The sequence below is a fragment of the Pieris napi genome, chromosome 7 (assembly GCF_905475465.1).
Source record: "Pieris napi chromosome 7, ilPieNapi1.2, whole genome shotgun sequence".
Classification (NCBI taxonomy): Eukaryota; Metazoa; Arthropoda; class Insecta; order Lepidoptera; family Pieridae; genus Pieris; species Pieris napi.
Genome location: NC_062240.1, coordinates 577,087 through 600,172, shown reverse-complemented (window position 1 = coordinate 600,172; position 23,086 = coordinate 577,087). Strand labels below are relative to the sequence as shown.

The following is a 23,086-nucleotide window of genomic DNA, read 5'->3' as shown; positions in this document are numbered from 1 at the left end:
TGGCAATAGTTATAATATATATAGTATAAGGAGAATGTCATTGTAGCTATTTTGAGCAAGTACTAAAACTTTTTTAATAAAGTCGTAATTTATCACACACAAACACAAAGCTGTCCTCTGCTGTCAAACACAAGAAGCACCAAGTAAATGTTATTTTTTTAAAACAATATAAAGTCAATTTTCATTTCTTAAACTTTTTTTAACTTATAGTAGTATATTCAGTATTTATTACTACAATTGACGCCGGGAATGTTTAAGAAAAAAAATTATAGTACACAGCTAAAATACAGACCAAATAAATATCCTACACAAATTAAAAGTTGACAGTTGTTTTTTTTTATACTTGTTTACAATTATTTGACGCAGTATCCAGTGTTGCCATCCCTTTAATGATTGACTTTAAAAACCTAAAGCCGTGAAATAACAATGAGTTGCGCCAGTTAGTCATCGCCTATTACAACAAGGCGGATAGTTGATATCTAGTTTGTGTTTGTTTACAAAAATAAACATTCTAAAACGCTAACCTACAACTGTATCTCAGTTTTGACCTTGAAGGATATCAGAAAAAGTTAGTACAGAATTAGCAAAAAATCTAATTCTATTGCCGCTATAATCTAAAGCCTGACCAAATAAAAAAGAATCCTTTGTTTGCGTAAAAGTTTTCTTGTGAGTTTTGCTTTTTCTACTCTTAAGAATTTAAATTAGGTTCGCAAAAAATTGTCAAAATGATTATTACAAGTAATTCTTAGAATTGAAATAAAATGTTCCATCTTTGAAACTTGAAATCAAAAATATTACAGGATCTGGTAAGGCCTCGAAAGGAGAGAATTAAATATTCTCAATATTTAATTACAGTGGACATAGTATTTCAAATAATTCGTTAATTTTCTCGAATCTACATTTAAATTGCTTCTGCATATAATTCAGCATAATATTACTTTTATGAAAATCTTCCCAAGGCCAAGAGGATGTACTACTAGTGTGTATTTTAATTTTAAAATATTGATTTAGTATTATATAAATTAAGTAATTCTATATGTGTTATTGTCTCAAGCAATTATATATTTAAGTAATGTTTAAAAATAAGCGATTTTAATTGTATATCTCGTAGAAATACAAATCGCGACCATTTTGACCACGACGAGACTCATTTAGTCATGCGTGACACGACTTCAAGAAATTTTAATCCAGTTTAAATCGAACCTTATGAATATTTTTTTAATACTTTAGGTAAATAAATATGTAAGATTTTGTACTATTGGTATTACTTTTTTATTTTATAGTTTTAACTTTTATAGTTCGTCTCTTTTCTTTTACTTTGATAGACTCATACATTAATTTAATTATTTATGTATTAAATAATTTTCGTTGATACAACAGCTAAACACAGTGTGACAGAAATATACGAAAGAGTACTGTAGAAAAAAGAATGCAATGTTTTTTTATACTTGGTGTGGCATTTCTGAATTTGATTTTTATTTTATGTTTCGCCTATAATTAGTAAAGCAAAACCCGTTTTTGACAATTTATTCACGATTTATTTAGATGTTCTGTATATTTCGAGATGTGATAAGGCGGGAATTAGTGGTGAATAAAACAATATATTATTTTAAGTATTTCTTTAACAGTCCTATAATATATTACGTTATGTAGATAATATGAAGTTACATTATAGATTAGATATTAAACTTATATATTAAATCATATTGATGATGCAAAAAAACGACTTGTACCATACAACAGGCTAAGGGTCTGTTTCACAATGTGAAACAGACAGTATATATAAGTTCCGAATTAGCTATTTATTACTTATTGGTAGGATAAACACTATTGTTGCGTTTCACGACTGTCAGATAGCGCTATTCGTCACATAAAGTCCATCATAAGTTATGAGTCCGATGAAGTGTCAAATAGCACAAATTATCTTCCAAATAATTTATCAATACATAAATAATACATAGCTATTTGGTACTTTATCCATACATTGTGAAACAGACCCTAAGTATTTAGAATTCGTGGAAGCTTAACTTAATTGATTAAAAAGAGTTAAAGTCCAATGTAAATAATTTCATATGAACATACGTTCGAAAGGTTTTCAAAAATGTACAATTAGCTCAGCGTAATTTAACATTTCTTTGTCAAGTCTTGAAGTATAAAAAGAATAGAACTTTATAAAGCTCCTTACAAAAGCCTTTATACATTTAAGCTACATCAACTTACACATTTGCTTACAAACAAACTGGGCTTATGAGTTTGATATAGTTTTCCAATAATAAACACATTTTACCTAACTTTTAATTTATTTACTATTATAGATAACAAATTCACAATCTTTGTACCTAGTTACAACGGCCTATGTCGAGCTACACAGTAAATGATGCGCAGACTTGTAACATTGGAACAAATTTACCGTGAAGATATGTTTACAGAATAGACAGGAATCTTTCTCAAGCTTTAGGTCCAAGAAGATACACACGTTGATGACACGGTAAACAGTAGGGAAATATCAGTTTAGGGTTCTTTAAAATTGCTAGGAATGGTATTGTAATATTAAAACAAACAGAAAATACCAGAAATTCATTGGCCTTTTTGTAATAATGAGTATCGCCCTACACTTCCCTTGATATCCGCATTACAGAAAGTTCACTAAGATTAATCATAATAATATAGATATGTTGCTAGACATAGAGTTAAGATGGGATAGTTTTGGCTAACCACGGCTCAGTACTTGTATAACTCTACAAAGATGAAGGATTGTACTAATAAGTGTGTTAAAATACAAAATGTTTAGACGCTAAGTGATAAATCATAAATTAAAAGTAGGCAAGCAAGAAAATCTGCTTAAGATGAAGTTAGTATTTAATATAACTTTAATGCATTAAATACTCAGTTCACAATGTTAAGACATCCTTTCAGAAGAATACATGAGAAACTTTGTATAAAATTCATTATATAACTTTTAATAATATATCCAATCAACATCACTACATCAACATCAAGTAGGGCGTATAAAACTGGCTACAACGAACAATTCCCTTAAATATTCCTTTAACATATACAATCACAGTAAATGGTAGCAAATCTAATATTCGGTACTCATGAACAAGTTTATGTAATGACGTGGAAAATAATACATTTAAATTTTTTTTAATGGGATACAAAAAATCAAGCTAAAAAAATGTTTTATGATATAAGATTACGGAAACTCTATATTAATTCTAAATATTCATTATGTAAAATAAACAAAACACAACTATACCCATCATATGCCCTCTACGTTCCCGTAGTTCGTAGCAACACCGGGAACATAAATGCTACGCTTCCGCTACGAGAGACATAACCACTTCATTACATATACATTATTTATATGAGTATCCGTATATAACCACGAGCTCAATACACAACCGAAACATTTCCTTACTTAGATGTCGTACCATTATTTATTACTTGACTCTTAACAAACAATATCAATCTTCCCGACCCCTACTTAAACTGAACCTACGATGAAACTTAAAAGGCTTTTTCTTTTCTTGCTTTTCCTCCGGTTTCCCATCAACTAGATTATCCGTGCTCTTTGTTACTTGAACGCTTTTCCGTCTATTCTTCATTGATTTGACTAGTCTATAGAATTTTCCTTTTTTCTTCGTAGGGTCTATGTTGAGATCGGAAAGTTCTTCAACTTCTACGCTGAACTCTGATGATATGTCTCCCAAGTCTTCAACGCTCTGACTCTCTACTTCCTTGACTTGTACTTGTGGTAACGAGAGTTTCTTGGATGTATTTGGTTTTGGTTCCTGCTGAGGAGCTGGCGGAGGCGGAGCATCCGGGTCAATGCACTGAAAATAGTCAAATAATAATCAATTATTATAATCTCTCAGCTAGTTTATATCTGGCAGCTATTGAATAAAAGTTCTCAACTTCACAATTGGACAGTGAATTTTTTTGAATCTATCATAACATAAGGGTTTATTATTAGTACACACATAATAAAAGTTGTAAGCTGCTATCTCTATATTATATAAGATAGTATTTATGAAAACCTGTCACATATAATATATACATACATACACATATAAAGTTTATAATATAATACTTCACAGTTTACATATTTATACAAAAAAGGATAATTTATTTATAAATTTTTTGTTATGATACCGTATCGTCGGCAGTTTAAAGCCTAATAGTATAAAGATTATTTGATTGTTTATTTGTATTTTTGCATTGAATAGACTCCAAAACTACATGAGTAATTTAAAAAATTCTTTCACCATAAGAATCCTACGTTATCACTGATGAACATAGGCCATTGAATTTTTAAAAGTTAAGGTTCGGTATGAAAGGACGATAGTGTAACCCAATGTGTGAAAAAGGCCAACCAAAATTCCTAAATTGCGTACGCTACGGTAACTATTGACAATGGAGCAAAGTTATGTACTACATGAAGTAGAAGACATCAATATCTAGAAAAAAGTCCGCGATACCATATGTCTGACAAAAAAAAATTACATTTAAAACCTTACCGACCTTACTTTAGACATCAAGCTACCACCGAATTAATTCGGGTCAAACCACAGAACACAAAAAGTAAAATATAAATTTATAACTAAAAGGCGATGTAAATTGTTTACAAACCATTTATAGATAATTATCTCAATTCAAATGCTGTTTATTTTATCAAAAGCAAACATCAAAGGGAACCCTTTCAAAAGCCTCCAAACTTTTCGATAGCTAAAGATCTCTTGAAATGTCGACTACAATCGAAGCGTACAAAAAATTAATGGATTCCTCTTGGAAAGCCGATTCTATAAATGAGATACTTCGTAAATCTGCAAACTGCGGTACTGATACAAGGAACTTCTCAAAGGGAAGGAAATAAACCAATAAAGGTTTATTTCCGAAAAACGATTACTTTAGAAGACATTACTAACTTTTGTAAAGTTAGTGTGACCGGGAATCGTAAACAGCTTTTGTTTTATAACTCACTCGGGCACTAGTAATTCTTTGGAAACTTCTCCTTTAAATATAAAACGTATTTATTTTAAATTTTTATGATTCTAAGTTTGCAAGTATGACAATTCTTACACCTATAGAAGAAACATTTCTCTCAATTTTAAAAGTAAACGTAGGTATATATGCATATATTTAAAAAGATATAGGGAGATAGTTTTTCCAAATTTTTTATTCACTAACGAATCAAGTAAATAGAGTATTACAAAAAACGCACATATCTTAAAACGTTGGTCCAGCATGCTGTCCTTTGTCGTTTTTTGTTCCTTTTTGTTAATAACCCTAGCAACTAAGACCAAATTGTTACTTACTCGAACTAAAACAACATATGGATATAACCTGAAATAAATAAATTATTATTATATGTGCGTGCCACCAGTCAAGTGGCTTATGCATAAAGCATATGAGAACAGCTTGGAATAACTGCTATTGCTAATATTGTCAAAGCACTTACATCTTCAAGTTTAATTCTATATGAGGGGACCTGTTCAGGGTGTCTCCAGGGCTTGTGGTAAGGGTGATCAGTTAGTGCCTTCCACCCGGGGTAGCGACGGGCAGCTGCTTGTAATTGATGAACTAATCTTGGTGCGAGCTGTGCTGTTACCCTGAAGAAGATAATATTTATTTATTATCTTATTAAGTAGATCAACTACTTATAGACTCACTAATATATTGTTATTAAATCTCTGGCTGGTTTATTTTTTTTTTGTCTAAAGAAAAAATATTAAGAATTTACGTTCTTGTTATTTTCTAGAACCATCTAATTTCTATGAATAACTAAGATTACAACTACAGCTCTTTTAAAGCCATCATGATAATCTCGGCTCGATGATATCACTCAGTATTCAAACACGTAAGAGTCCTACATAAGTACAGTAAGTAATAGAAAAATTGCAATAACAATTACCTGTTGACAAGCCAAGCGGGTAACGCGCCTCTCGGGTCAGACCGAGACACATAGCCGAGCCAACTACCCGGACCGACTGGCCGCGAACGAACCACGAACCCGGTCAGCAACGATAGAGCCCTGGAATTTAACTTATAATATTATATAATATGAGCTATTGTTAGCCTAGTGGCTTGAGCGTGCGACTCTCATACATAAGGTCGTAGGTTCGCACCCCGTATGTGCAACAATGGGCTGTTCTGTATATGTGCGCAATGCGCATTCAACACTCGCTCTTACGGTGAAGGAAAACCACGCATAGGGCATGGTTAGATCCAAAAAAGTCGATGGCGTGTATCAGATTCATACATTGATCACAAAACAGATTCAGAAATCTGAGGCCAATGGTTGTAACGCTACTGGCTTTTTAAAGTATAAAGTATTTGTAAAATCTAATGTTGATTTAAATTTAAATAAAGAGTGTGTTAATATCATACTCACCGGCGTTGTGTAACATTCTGTTCCTCAGCATGATACTGAGCCAGGGCCAATTACAACCGCATCACTTAATTAAAACGTACCTTGTTCTTTTTTATATTTTTTTGGTTATTGTTAATTTGTGTGTTTTTGTGTGTGTGTTTTGTTCATAATAAATGTTATGTCTATGTCTATATCTATATTTGGATAAAATAATGTATACCATAACATATAACTTTACTCTTCATATTTAATATTTTAACACAAGATTTTTAAAAGTAAAACTATTAAATTACATCAAAAAATATTCGACTCGTTTTTTCAGACAACTTGAACTACGTTAATGAAGTAAATAATGTTTAATGTAAAGTCAACAAGTGATTGACAATGTAATTGTGTATATTAGTTGCCTTTTCACAATAACTTATAATTATAGCTAATTAACCAACAACAATTTGTACTGTTTCATTTTATTACCTTAATCTCCATAAAATACTGTCCATTATGATTTATAGTTTCATATAATGTTCATGTCACGTAAAAGATTAAAGAAGTCAATAATTAATGTTGTAATATTTTGTATACACTTAAGAATGCTTAGTCTGCATAAATTGAAAAGTTTTGCTAAACCTAGTTTGTGAAACTTTTTTAATAAAAAGTTAAGCCTGTGTCAGAGAAAATTAATATTTAAGCCAGCTTTTATCCCAAGTAACGAAACTGACTAAATTTTGTCAAACTTTTGTACTAAATGGCATTTTTACTTCAACATCTTTAGGTTTTTTCTTGACTGTACTTGTTTTATTACGCTATATAGTGCTTGATTGATATATCATTCACCTACCTATTTTAATTAAGCACATTTAACCATGTGAAATCAGTGGAAAAAACATTATCAGTCTATCGGGTTCACCTTTCCTGGTAATTCTATCAACAATATCGCGCTATTTGCGTAAAATTGTTTGGTCCTCCCGCTTTAATAATACTATACGTAGATATTATGTAAGTTCATTAGCATACAAATGTATGCTGAGAAATCTCAAGGTCTAAAATTAAATCACACTCCTTCCTGGAGAATAGTAGAAAAAAGTTACTTATAACTCGCGCACATTTTCAGTGGGAATAAGTGCATTAAAATTATTGAGAGATACAAATTAATTATCAGGTATATTAACTTGGCACGAGTAATGAGATTCACTGAAGGAAAACGAATCTAAACAATTACAATGCCAATGTCATGAACTCCAGTACATTCACCAAGGCCGATACGGATTGAGGCATATCTTATCTAGAGTGGCATAATGAGATGCGATCGAATTTGCCACGCTTTTTTTGTATTATCTAACAAACTATTAAATATAGTGCCCTAAGGCATGTTTACTATTGAAAGTTTTATTTTTTTATATATAATATGTAATTATAAAATTCAATTATACGAAAGTAAGAAACATATTATAACTATTATTATATTATTAAGAGTGGTTCCAATTTTCCTACCAAAAGTGTATACAACTTTTAATTGGCATTTTTTAAAAATTGGGATCTTGCTTTGGCTTAAAGAGATTTTATGTAGACTTTTTGTTAATATAATATTGTAGTGCAATAAAGTAAAAATAATTAATACTAGAAAGTAAAATAATGCTACTTAATGTTTATTAATGCTACTATGTAATACTACAGTAACTTATTTTTTTTTATGTTGTAGAAGGCAAGGAGGGCTCATCTGATGTTCTCCACTCAATTTTATGGCTGCCTTTTAAACGTTGGTATGCTTTCTTGAAGGACCCTAAGTCGAATTGGTTCGCAAATACTTCAGTGGGCAGTTCAGTTTCATTACTTGTCAATACTCACAAACAGTTCTAGAAAATCAGCTCCATCGAGTGTGTCCAAGTAAAATCTAATCATATTTTAACTGATATCTAGACTTTGATTGGAATAAGTAAATATTTAAGAATATCTTTTCGACCAAAGTCAATCTAGAGTGAAAGAGAGTAATAGACTTGCTCACCTAACAAATCCTTTTCTTGGTGGATAGTCCTTGTGGTACACAGAATGGTTAAGGATCATCTTCTCGTCACCCGTGTCAAGCCAGGAGCGCTGCAGCACGAAGTCACGGTTCTTGAGTGGCGCTGGACATGACACTGAAGGGAAATGTTCATCATCAAATTAAATTCTGAACTAAAACCATTACCTTCTGTTTCATATGTTTCTGTTCTTTACGTATAAAGTTTCGTTTATATTTACTATTTTTTACTTGAATAAGAAATGAATAAATATACAAAAATAATTTTCTATTCTAAAGGCTTGTCAGTTTGTCAACTTTAAAATAGGAATGAGGCAGAATTAGACAATCTAACTGCCTTATAAATAAAATCTATATATATAAAAGAAAGTCGTGTTTGTTACAACACTTATAACTCGAGAACGGCTGGACCGATTGCCATGGTTTTTGATTTGTTGGATTTGTTTCCGTCCCGTATAGCAGAATAAGCAATAAAATATCGGATAAGTTATCGAATAACAATAAATTAATTAATTAATTTTACGAATGCAAAAACCATATGGTGCCATCTGTTGACAAAACTACGCATCATTTTACGTCGAATTCGTGTCAGTTCAAGAAATTCCGATCTTGAGGTGAATGAGGAGATGCATAACCATGCTTTGATCCTGATCAAGAGATGTAGGATATCAGAAAGTGCTTAACATGCAGTATCGCCATATTGACGCTAGAGAGAAGATGCCTAATGTATAAAACTGCCATTCTTCTTTCGCAATGGCAAGCAATAAAACATTTCTGTATTTGCAAAAGAGTTGTATTAATGTAATACTGAACATTAATGAAATCCTAAAATAAGTTTAATTAAAGTAACAACGATATTATAAGGTTGTAGGGCGGAACGAAGTTAGCCGGGTCAGCTAGTATTTATAATAAATTATTATCCGTTATACTTATAAATAAACCTTAGCTAATTTTTCAATGTTTTATACCTATCATTCGAGAATACATGTTTGCGCTAATCTTTGGTTCGTTTGCATAGAATATATTAAAACGTATGTGCTCCTAAGAACTAATATACTGTGGTTATAAAAAATTATGTTTAAATAATTTGAGTAATCAAGAAATAATTTTACAACCATAAAATGAATATAAATCACCTCGCGTTCCACGTTAAATAGGTCAAACCACATAATTGGAAATGTAATTATCGAAAGCATCTATTGTAAAATAATCTCTTTATTTTATTATTCATAATCATTGTATAATGCGGATTCATTAATACTTATATTACAAATATTGCGAGGAATTCACAACATAATATTAGTACCTAATGTAGAATATATTTCAACTTTCGGATACTTTAGTTAATTTCACACAATACACAAAAGTGATAGTGTTTATTAGGGATTAAATATTATATTTTTTGATCGAAATTATTGTATTGGCTTAGCACTGTAAGGTATGTACTTTTGTGAATAAATAAATAAACATTATCTCTGTTGGCATCTACTATATTATAATTCCTATACACTGGGTTTTTGGAATTAATACCCTTTTTATATGTTAATTCCGCTCTTGTTATCGTTAATACCATTAATTGTCAGTAAGAGAATAATGAGTATTTTAGTTTAAACGTTATATTTTGTATCACATACTCAAGATTCTAACAGGTTTCTCCAATATTTATTTTAAGTAAAATTTACTATCCAGATTCCTATTCAAGATTTCAAATTTAGGTTTATAATATAAAAAATATAAAATTGCGATAAACGGGGTTAATACATATACATAAAGTTTATTCTCAAATTACATCAAAGGCTGATGTAATTTGGGAATAAAGTGAATCCCTGACCTGTATATTGCTTACAGCCGAGTGATTGATCGGATCAGAGGATTGGTTTTGAATATACATTTTATAGGTATTGCCACTGCTGTATTGAAGTTTTCCTTACAAGGGAGGTAAAAAAGGCATAACAGTACATAAGCTTTATTAGTTTTTAAGGATAGGGGAAATATGGCTAAGGACTCATGTTAAGTGAAACCACCACTCATGGACACTCATAATGTCAAAAGGATCTCAAGTGTGTCACTCTATGAAGATGTACCTAATACAAAATTGTTTTATACAATTTATATGTTTGATTCGAAAAAAGATATTATCAAATACAAAAATTAGCATCATTTTTTATATTTATTTTCGTCTATAAACTTGTCAAATATCTGATACTCTTAATTGTATGCAATTTTTATTTCGGTCGTACGATTTGGGTTGGAATTATTGGCAGCTGTACTGAATCCAACCAGTCTTTTGTTCCGGGTCACTCTTCCGTGTTGCAGTTAACGTTTTGAAATTTTTTAAACGTCAAAAAAACAGCCTTCTATGGCGGAGTTAGTAAGCAATTATAGGCTCAAAGCTAGGTTATAAAATTGACAGCCTTTAACAACTTCGATATATTTTAGAACATACGATATGTTCCTACATAGACATTGCTAAAGGGCTCGCAAGTGCGTAGGTAGCCTTTTGAGAATTGGTACGCTTTTCTTGAAGGACCGAAATATTTACAAAGATGTAAGAATCAGATATAAATAACATTTTTATTCGAGTAAACATTAACACTATCCCTAAGTACGTACGTACCAAACATGCCATATTTGAATAAATATATGAATATATTTTATAAAAAAGAGCTTTTTTCTGTCAAGCACCAGCTGTATTTCGCATAAAACTCGGAAGCCCGCATTGCAACAGGGTCGCATTCACTATCTAGAGTAATTAATATTTATGAATCTAGGTGCATTACTTTTCACTCTCATTTGAAAGCTCTTTTAGTTGTGAATAATGCAAGTTTCTACTTACTTTAATTCTCATCTAAAATCCTCTCAAAAACTGATATACGTTCTGTGTTTATCTAACTACTAATTACTAAGTATCTTTCTTATATATTTGTTTCAATATATTATCTCTTTACTGAGACATCGTGAAATTTTGGGTCTATATTTATACAATATATTGTATGCACTTAAAGGAACAGCAAGACAAGCCATCTTTAGTTAAATATAAAGATTTGAATTCAAAATTATAAAATATATGTGCGTGGCCATTTCAATGTAAATGTAAATTTTCTACAGGTTTCTTTTAAACGTTAAATATAATTAATTTCATGTTGACTAGTGTATAAAATAAAATATGTAATAGTTCGCTAATAAGAATATTATCTGCATTTTGATTACATATGATTATATTTGGATAAAATAAATTACATGATTATAAAGTAAAATGTGTCTCTCAGTTCGACTCTGTAACTCGCATTCCTGAATCACAACGCTATCACGTTTCATACCTGCAGTGGTATTCATGCCTTGATGCTTTTCATGCCTGCACGTCGCTTATTTACATTCATGCCAACGTTGGCTATTTGCATTGTCATCTGCGTTTAGCCGCGCTTCGAGACTAACTCATATTGTTATCTGATGGTTTCTCTTGGCTTACCTAACCTTTTGATGTGTAGATATGCATATAATGAACTTAAAACGTTTATATTTTGTAATTTTATACATATGCCCTAATATATGTTAAACAACCCACTTTTATAACATTGAAATTAAAACGTATTCAATTACAATAATTAGATTTAACAGTGTTTATAGATTATTCTAAAATATTTTCTGAATTTGGTGATAGAGTTTGTGCTACCACGAGGTTGCTTCTATTTAGGTCTGAACTGATGTGTATTTACTTTATAGTGCGTATTTTGACTGACTGAGGCGAAAGAATATGATTGAATCTAAAATTAAGAAATCTAATTTTACAAAAAAAATATATTGCCTGAACATCTACTTTTTTAAGAATACTTGAGAACATAGTGTTCCTGTGAATAGATGCGTAAAAGGCTGACATTAGCTGTAGAACTAAGGGGGATTGACAAAGCCGCATACAAAATTGCACCCTTTCCCCTCATCCGGCACTGTAGTATGCTCAGGGGACAATAACCTCACCCTCCTTCGAGATAAAACCGATCCCACCCTTAAAACTTTAGTCGTTAAATAAGAATTGCCTATAAACGTTCACCACAGAATATGAATTGTAATCTGACACCTCATAGCTACGTCAAATTACCTCATAAAATGTTTTATTTAATAAATAAAAACAAAGCGGAAACGACTGATTATAATCATGTTTTATGGATGTAAAACATTATCCAGATTAAATGTAGTTAAATGTAATTTTCTGAAAAAATATAAGTACATTTTACGTTAGTACGTATTTAGTGTCGGTGTCTAATATATTATAGTAATATATATTTGTTATCATATCATAATAGCGACGCAACATAATATAGGTTTTCACGTCCATTTCCATATTCTATGTTCATTCCGCCCCGCGGATATTGAGAAAAATATAATTAATAATGACAGTAACAGCAACGTCTAGTATACCCCGTGCCCCCTTGTGCACTATTTCTTTGTCTCTATCTATATCTACGAAAAGAGTTTTGAGGTTAAATTCCTGTGGATAGACAGATAAAATGTAGTGAAGTTAAAGGTACTCTCAATAGAAAACAAACAATTGGTAACAATTGATGAATATCAATACAATAAATAAAAATTAGGAAAATTTTCGGCATACAATTCTTGTTACTCACTGGCATAGTACCCAACATCGTTGTTGACATTGATGTGGCCGGCGTCTTCGGCCGCCAACATATGCGTGTCCCACACTGACCGGTACTCTGGGTCATGGAGCACGTCATAAAGTGCATCCGGTTCCACGTCTTCGAAATCCGCAACCACCTGAAATAATTAATAAATCAAAAAGACCGACCTTTATTATGTTGTAGATAGGGTCTAACGTTGAAACGACATTTATATACGATATATCTAGAAGAGAGAAATAGCATATATACGATATCGATATATTTAGAAGGGGGGAATTGCTTACAAATTGCGGTAAAACCCTCTCCCCTATCGACCTGTGTTTAAACATAATTAAAACTTTCCCACTTCCTCACATGGCGTGACGTGAAAAGTTTTTAATTTTTTCACATGATTTATTTGTCTGTATATTCTTAGATAAAAAATTTAATTAGTTTTAAAATTATTGAGTTTTCGCATGTTGAGACTTCGAATGAAGCCTCGAAGGAATAGACTACTGTATTAATTAAAATATAAAAGGTTTTTCCCATACATATATGTACATATATTAGATTGCATGTTAATAGTGTACAGTTTTAAAAGAGAAAGTTTTCTTGCTTATTTTATTCTTGCCAAATCACCAGAGGTGGTTTGCTGATCGCGATGCTTATAATAATAATGTTCATTATTAATCTAGGAAAATAGTTGTTACTGAGAAATTACTACAACTGATGCCTATTGAGTTCTAATTTTTCTTAATAAAACAATATTTGGGTATATTCTTCGTAAAATAGCAGTAAAAAAGATCTGTACACGGTAATAAATAAAAGATATCTTCAAACCGATATTCCCCAATGAAACCGAAGAATATTTGATGAATACTACTGAATATTTTATAATTTCTCACATCCCTCAGGTATAAACGTTTTATTTTTTTAAGACTATATATATAAAATAAATATAAATTTGTACGAGCTTTATTTGTATACCGATCTAATGGTTGGCAGTAGGTACTTTCAACTGGAATACAGTATTTTTTTAAATTTATTTCTATATTCATAAATATTAAATATACATAGAGTATATTCGTGTATTAGCAGTTTAAAGATAATATATAAGGGAACTAAACCTCATTTCAAATTAAATTTCAATATTAAAAAGCAGAAAAGGAACAGAGTTGCAAGAAAAGTGTGTTTGTAAAATTATCACATAAAGCAGGAAACTCATTTCTGGACTATTTCCCTGGCGAGTAGGTGTGTTCATAAACAATGCTACGTCGCAACGTAGCGTCACGTCTACGAGTTCTTGTTTCAAAGCTTTCCAAGTTTGTCAGATGACATAATACAATTTATGGTTACAAGAACGTATTAAGTATATTTAACTGTATGATTATTTTCCAGTTTTATCCAGTTTTAGAGTAAAAGACTTAATACCGCTGATAAAGGAATTAAACCGTCTTGTGTTTATTTTACTTTTTCTCACTTTATTTGTTCTCTTCAAATGTTACTTAGCTCCATTTATTTGTAAAACTTTTATTGTAGAATAAAAATCATATATATAATTTTTATATACAATACGAATAGTAAATCACCTAATAATCCTTCAATCGTAAGTATAATAAAGTTTCATAATTTGTATCTGACCTAGTGTATGGACACAAAAGACATTTTAGTAGAAGGAAAAAATTGTTTGCAGGACATACCAGTTCCATTGGAGAGTAGACGCATACTGATCTACTACTAGATGGGTATCTAAATACCAAACAATCTTTATTGTTAACCCTAAATCAGTAGAAGCAGCACTTAAAGAAGAAAAATATTTGCCAATACTTAACACTCATTTATTTAGAGCTTGAAATTGTAGAAAATAATTAAGTAAAAAATTCTTCTAGTCGCAATTTGATACAACCAGATTACATCATTAATTCCAGAAAGTGTTCAGTTAAATGAACAAAAAGAATAGTGAATCGTGAGTTCATTGACGCGACACGAGCTTATAAAAGGCTGTATTTCTTGAGGCTTCTGGGTTTTTGGATTTTATCCAATATAACAGTGTATTATATGGATTTATAGCTATTCATTTATCTTGAACTAATTATATGACACAGTTAAAAATAATAGAATAACTTATTGTTGAGTATGATTTCATCTGTGGTAATTCAATTGAAAACGTCTAAACTAGAAACTTAGGTATGTTCTGTGGTAAACCAAGCATATTTGATACATACCGAAGCACAGTATGAAATTTAATTCTATACTACGAAGTAAAGCTTCATGTCGTATCATGTACGGTGCACTTTTTACTATTCACATCAAAAATAAAACTATAATTTTACTAACGGCAAACGCTACAATAGTCTGCCAAGTTATTGGGAAATCTTTTCTTGATTTCTACCGCAGAGAAAATGGTGACTCACTTAGGGCTACCAATGCAAAGGTAGAATAAATTTACACTTAGGACTTGATTAAGAGAACGAAAACTATTGTGTGCGTGCGTGCGTAATTATAATAAGATACCCAACATGCACATTTACCCAATAGTAATGCGAAAGTTAAAAAAAACCACTAGAACTTGAGACGAGGACGGTACATTATTTATTCTCACAAACCTTACGCTTTATTTGACTCCGTTTGTTTTGTTCACCTCATTTAATCGGAAGATCAAAATCACATGAAACTTTAATTATTGCTTAGTACAAAAGAAAATTACGACAGCTAAGAACTGCCTTGCGATTCTGTAACTCACTTTTCGAACTCTCACAGCGGTTTTCACAACGGCGGTCGCGCTCAAATTAGTCGTAAAGCAGTCATTTTACGATTTGGCATTCTGATAAACAATAAACTACAAGCTCCCTCCTTACCCTCCCGCCTTTAAAGAACGAGAGAAGAAACGGTATCACCAACTTCATACTTAATTTAGTAAACTTAACTTAACATTCTCACGAGCTTTCAGGTTGAAAAATAATATGATTTTTGAGATCGTAAATAAAAATAATGAGATGGAGATTCTACAAAAACCAAAAGTTTCGCCGTGTTAAAGAATGCACGCGGCGCAATTATACATAATTTATAAGATTTTTTGGGTAACCACTTCAGACATTGAATCACTTAGAATGTTCTTTAATAATTAATTTCCCTTATAACTTAGAAGTGGTAGCCCTACGATTGATGGCCGGGAAAAAGTGATTCAGCTCCTTTTAAAAGCAATCTTTGCCTCGGTCCCAACGGATGCGACCTCAAATAGTGGCTATTACATTATGGGATAAAGTTATAGACACAGCCTTCGATGACATTTTAAATAATTTGACAAGTACTATATATTTTTAAATTAGGGATTATTATCTAAGTTACACACCATATACTTTCAGTATTTATCCATGTAGTATTTAAATATTTCTTCAAAAGCTAGCCTAATAGAATTATTTAATCCAATGTCTAGTATTAAATGAACTATTTATAACAATAACCAGTTGTTATTGTTAAAAATCTCTAAGAAAACGGCGTTTATACTGGAACAGTTGCGGATGATATTTTTCAATGAATAGAGTTGAGGTCGTAAAAACACAGTTGTACGAAAAAATTAAAAATAATAATAATACAATACTCAAGAACATCTCCACATTACAAACAATAGCATCGACATAATCCAAACTACTGGAAACTTATAAACCAAGAGAAATATGTATGTATATATGCCTAGTAGAATAAATTTCATTTAATAACTCACGTTATTGAACCGTCTAAAGATTAAAAATATTTCAAGTATATATGAAATAGAAAAGGTTAAATAAAAGACTAATAATATATTGAATTAATTTAAAAAATGGCGCAAGTGTTATCTTGGCATGCTGGCTGGAAGCTGAAATATTGCACTCGTTGCGAAGCCGGTGTGAGCTGCTAATTTAGTATCTAAATGGACAAATTTAAATGTGGTGTAATGTACTTCGTTTAGTGTACAGTCTATAAATTTATAAGCTAAGTAAACTAAATTAATGACACGAAGGCAGACTTTATGGATGAACATTGTAAATTGTAATTTAAGATATATTGTTTCAAAATTTCAGATTCATTGACTGAGATTTGATTCTAATCTGAAGCAGCTTTTGACTGTTAATCTGGTCTTCAAACACACTTAGTGGTCTACTCGTCAATATAGTATTGAGTCAGGGACTAATTTTAATTATCCAATAAAGTCTAACCGACCATTTACCATTAAGTACCTTAAGTTATATAACCTATCATTAGTTAATTTACATATTCATTGCTGGTAACAGATTATTACAGGTGACAAAAAATACAAGAAATTACTATAGGCTTAGTGCCTATAGTAGTAATTTAATTTCAGATAATAGAACTATTGACAGTTCACTCAACGGACAATGAAAAAGGTCCGATAACCAAAGCATTTCGATAACTAAAATCGTACAGGGAATCATATGTGCCCTTTTCAGAAGTTTAGTTCTAGCTGTGGGCACATGAAGTTACGGCGGACGATGTCGCCTTCTGACGTACCCATCAGGCACATAGAAGCTAAGGTACTGAAGAACTGCCGAATCACTGGCCTTGCCATGTAACAATTTTATGAAGATTTATTTGCAAGAATATGGTACAAATATGTTATGGTCGATATATATGAATTTATAAAATAAAAATAACTTACCTTAAAATATAAAAACTAAAATATATTTATTATTAAAAGGAGTCCCTTTAGGCAAGGTTCAAAGATACTGGCAGCGTTCCCCTTTTGAATAGCTAGACTAATTCTTTGTCCGAGGTAGCTGCCAGCTCTTCGGTCTCCTGTGATGTCGGCTAACCTTTCTGATATTTCCTTAAAAAGCTTTACAGCGCTAGGAGCCCACGGACCAAGGGTCTCGACACCGAATAAGACATTTATTTTATGAAGTATATCACAAGCGCGAATTATCGGCGTACTCTAGATGTGTCACTTAGTTTTAAGAAACGATAAATAACTTAAGTTACAGTTTTGTTAGTCGAGCGTCGCAATCCCTAATTTTATGTTAGTTATGCTTTGTTCTGAACCATTAAAGATAGTTAACACTTGGCTTTGAACACAGTGTTTCATTTATTTTAACATCCGGCACCTAACTTAATTCGCGTAAAATATTTGTTTTCTCTTGTATCTTTATAGTAAAATTTTGCATTAATAAAGGTACCAAAAACGCCACCTTTGACAACACCACTGTAAGGACGGGACTAATCTCCAGTTCGAAGATACATTTAATACTCCCTGCTCTAATACAATGCATGAGAATTTATACTAATATAATCATCAATATAGATATAAGGCATAGGTACGCCACACCACAGTCTCTTTTTTTAATTATATTAGAATAATAAATTAAAGAGATATTACTTCTTTAACGGATGTAATACGATTTGATGTTTTGATTTCTTTACAGCAGGTCTTAACAAATTATGTAGTACATGTTTGAGGCATTTATACCATGTACAGTTTTAAACATAAACATTATTTTAATAAATATTATTTTGAGTTTTCAAGAAAGGTAAAACTGAAATATATTTTGTTTAGAATACAAAATGCAGATGCACGTTTAGCGAGAGCAATGAAAATTTAATGTTCATACATTTGCGTTAAAATCAAGTGCATTTTCCTAGAAACTCGTCAAATACAAACTTTATGAATATTCAACAGTTCGTATTTAATTACGCTTCGTCGGTAAGACAAGAATTGTACAGCAAAGTACGGCTGCTTCGAAATTATTTTCGCTATTGCATATAACATCATCAGTTATTATTAAAAAAACTTAATATTTAAAAGAAAAAGGTTTTAATTTACTAGGTGATGTACAAATTCCATTCCTATTTATGAGTCTTCTATTTTCAAATAAAAGTCACCATATTCATATACAAGTAAATTGATCAAAAAATACATATATTAGAACTTTTTGTGGAACCTTGTACTACAGTGTGTGTACTAACAGTGTTCATACTCATACTGTGTCATACACTTTACTATAACGTGTTTATTTATTATTATAGCATTAAAAAATATGTGTTTATTCATTAGACAACAATGCATTATAATGTGTAAGATTTGGGAACCCTTTTAAGTAAAGAAATACCTGTGTCAGGGTTCCCAGCTGTTCTATAACAAACTTAAAAGTAAAATTCCATAAAAATGTGTAATTTAATTAAATCTTTTTTAATATTTTTTTGCATGTTTATACTGTTTTCTAACTATGGCGCTTTATACCCAAAACAAGCCCTAACTACTAAGCTAATAAAAAAAAGTTTTTTCTCTTATTAATTATATATATAACTAATTTAGGCATGTAAGTTAACCCTCCGGAAATGTTGTCATAAAGTAGAATTATGAGGTCAAGTTCCCCCTTAATATTCAGTGGTTGATTTTATTTGTGATACGTGTGAAGATTGTGTTGGACTGTGTGTGTTAAGGACTATTTTCTGCCAAACGTATTTTTCATGATTAATATCTCCTATATTTTGGCGATGAAAAGTTCTGGAATGCCAATAACAATATTACTTTAATTAATATAACTAGATAGGCATATTACGTTTATATTGATAAAAAACTCAATATAATATCAGATACAGCATTTTATAAATTGCTCACGTCACGTTATTTTTATCATTGTTTCTGAATATTTCTTCATTAAATTTTAAGCAACTTCTTGACTGATTTTTGTACAACGCACTTAACGTTCACAAGAACAAAAACAAGAATTTAATGAATTCTCAAATAAATGATAGTTATAAAATACGTTTGCTTTGAAGGCAACATCGCAACAGCAAAGGAATTCTCTGCATAGTTTGATTTCGGAAGTTAGGACAAGAAACTCGTGGTCTGCATATAATATGAGATAATTCCACGAGATGTTGATATTTTGTTCGAAGTTTGATTTAAGCATAACTCTGGAATTGTACATGAACCAAACTTCTGGGACAGAAGTCTGAGTTAAGACAATTTTCTTAACTATATATTGTGTGAAATTTCATATTCCTTTTAGTTGAATGGTGTAAGTAATTGAGTACATCTTCGTATATAAAATAGGCATTTTTTATTTCGTTACATTACAGGAATAAAATGTAAATTCCTTCGGTAGCCAGAATTTTGATGGTGTGTTACTAATAATCCTTAATATAATACTAAATCCGAATATAGATTTTTTAATTCGATTCTTAGAACGTCAGATCTAAGTATATAAACAAGACAGCTACAGCGACGGTTGAACACTTTTAGATTCTGGAAAATGTTTTTCTTCATAATATTTAAATAAAATTTCACCTAGTAATTACATACATATTTGCTTCGAAAATTTATAGTGGGTGATTTAAAATTTAGTAAAAAGTTATTTACGTTTTTTACTCTTCTTTAGAAGAATATGTTTGTAGCCTTTCATATAGCCTTAATAGAACAATAATAATAAATACGCCTTATCAAAAAACAAGTTCAATTAGCTATTACGCTTAGAATCCTGCTCAAAGTGCCAATTATTACCTAAGAAATGGAATAAGCAATTACTCGGTCTGAGATGAATTTCTTAAGAGAGTATTAAACACTTGGTTAGTGTTTAAATTGCAACTTAAAAAAGAAAGTACTTTCTTCGACAACAGTATTGAGACTGTTCTTTGTAAATTTATAATATCGCTTTTTCTGAGCAAAGTAATGTAATTTTTAAATGATTATTTCATAAATTGGAGGAGTGCTTCGTAGCTGCAGCGTACACCTCTCAACCCAAGGGCCCTGACTTCGCATTACGGCTGTACACCAATATATTTTACTCTTTAGTTACGCACTTATTCTTACGGTGAAGGAAAACATCGTGAGGGAACCAGCATGCCTTAGAGCTAAAAATTGACGGCGTGTGTCAGCCATAAAAAGCTTCTTTCAGGTGATAGAGGCGCGGCCTATCTTTTATCGACGGTTTAGTTTCTGCTACACCTACATTATGTACACTCGTAGTAAGAGATAACTCAAAAACAAAAGTTTTCAATTGTCTACTTTTAACAAGAGTCATTACAAGTGGGTGAAGTCAGAGACGTGAGGAAACTTTCACATTTTGGCTCCGCTAAGTGTAGGCTCGTACCAAGCGTGTTTGCCCTGAATTAAAATTAGTTTTCTCTTATCACATGACACTCTCAACATACTTGGGTCATCGTTAGACACGTAATGCCTTAGCCTAATTTAGCAAGTTAAAATGAAATATTAAAGTTCAGAACTTTTATGACTAAATTCCAGATAAATCTCATGACATTTTTAATAGACGATACACTACGAAACTAAAATATTTTAGTCCTTAAACAGACGGAGTTTAGCATGGTTATTCTTTTAAATGGATTTGTTAAATTTTGTCAAGACATTCATAATCGAATTAACTACTATACTACTTGTATGATTAAGCAATATATTTTATATCTCACAATTTACGCTAATATATTACTTATATAAGATAGGGATATAATAAATAAGATTCATCGTAGTATTAACTCAATATACATATTGATTAAGCTAAAAGCTTTTCATCGTTATCATTTAAACACTTGTAACATTATTAAACAAACCTTGACGGTCCGAAGCGCGCCATGGGCGGCATCTTCAGCCCAAACTTTGACGCCGTCCCTCTCATACTCCAGATTCCAGCCGATGTCAGAAGCAAGGAGGTTCTTTAAGGTTTGGAAATCAGAGTCGTCTGCCACTCGCGCCTCACCACGCACCCAGCCAGTACCGCCCATTCGCGCGACATCACAGTACGCGGTCCAAATGACACACTGCTACCGGCCGCGCGGGACCCAGCGAGGCACGCATGCGCAGGGTAGCTTTTTTCGACCGCGTCCTAAAAGCGCGATTTGTTTGCATATTAACAGTGGGGTTTAAAACTGTTTAGCTTTTATGGAGTTTAATTCTATTTCATTATCTTGGACAGCCTTTATGATTTTTCCGAGATTCCAATTGCATACTTTTAATGTTTATATATAAACTTTAAGTAAAATTATAGATAGATAAGGTAATAATGTTAAAATAAAACTTTATGTGACCGACTAAAGAATATTATACTTATCGTTTTTCAGTTTCCGTAGCGCAGTCAAACGCAATGCGTAATGCGGAAATTGCCTTTGACTCCCAGAGGAAAATTGGTTAAGGAATTCGGACTCTACCTTCAAACATATTTCTTTTATTATAATAAGAAGACTTAATATTAAAAAGGACTCATAGACAGACACTTGTATGATTCTGTGCTTAACAGTACGAGATGTAAGAATATATTATATGATATTATATACAAGATTTTCCATCATATACCGTAAAATCAATAATTAAAAAATAACCACAACATTTTTTTTCAAATGTTAAATAGTAAGTAAATAATAACATAACTCCAGATCTCTGTTCTAGATAGATATCGCTTAGTTCTATTCTCTAACCACAGTTAATAGGAGACGGAATGGCATTGCAATGTCAGTTGTCTCACCGCTCGTCACCACCACATACCACAAATAGATACAATCGAAACGGAATTGATTTACTGTAGTTATTAATTCTGTGTATTTCTAAATTTTAACGCCTTCGATTATAATTTAGCAATATATTTGACAACAACAGTATTTAATCATCTTACATCTCTAGTTGTTCTCTTTACTTCTAAGTGAATTGTTTTAGTTATTGTAAAAACATCCTTGGTTTCGCACGTAAAACAATAATCAATTTCCCGCTTCATAATTACGTGCCACAGTCTACTTAATAAACATCTCTTTGTCCTAGGCGATACAGACAGTCCCTTGTGCATAGGCTGTTTCAGCGCTGATAAATCAGTCACCCACGTAGTCCTGGAATGCGTAGCTGTGGCTTCCCAACGAACAGAAATCGTCGGAACAGTGAGGTCCGGGCACTTCCCAACTGAAACATTTTAAAATTACGCAGCAGGAATTTCCGCACACGGATCCAATGGGCGTCTAAGTGTGGAATCTCAGTTCACACTACATGCATACAGTTCCAGCTTCTTCACAAATCTTGTATCAGTGGTTTCTTCCATTCGGAATGCCTGGAAAAGGCCGCCCTTTGCACTTTTCATTTTGTATTTTGTG

At 31.6% G+C, this 23,086-nt stretch overlaps 1 protein-coding gene across 1 annotated transcript; it reads right to left on the bottom strand.

Annotated features, from left to right (window-relative positions):
- Positions 1-1,957: 1,957 nt before the first annotated feature.
- LOC125051196 (START domain-containing protein 10-like) lies at positions 1,958-21,906 on the bottom strand. Its single transcript, XM_047651400.1, has 6 exons — positions 21,566-21,906; positions 13,013-13,160; positions 8,376-8,508; positions 5,915-6,034; positions 5,462-5,612; positions 1,958-3,836 (listed from the first exon to the last, which is right to left on the bottom strand). The coding sequence occupies exons 1-6, from the start codon at positions 21,734-21,736 to the stop codon at positions 3,468-3,470; spliced, it is 1,092 nt and encodes a 363-aa protein (XP_047507356.1). The 5' UTR covers positions 21,737-21,906; the 3' UTR covers positions 1,958-3,467.
- Positions 21,907-23,086: the final 1,180 nt, after the last annotated feature.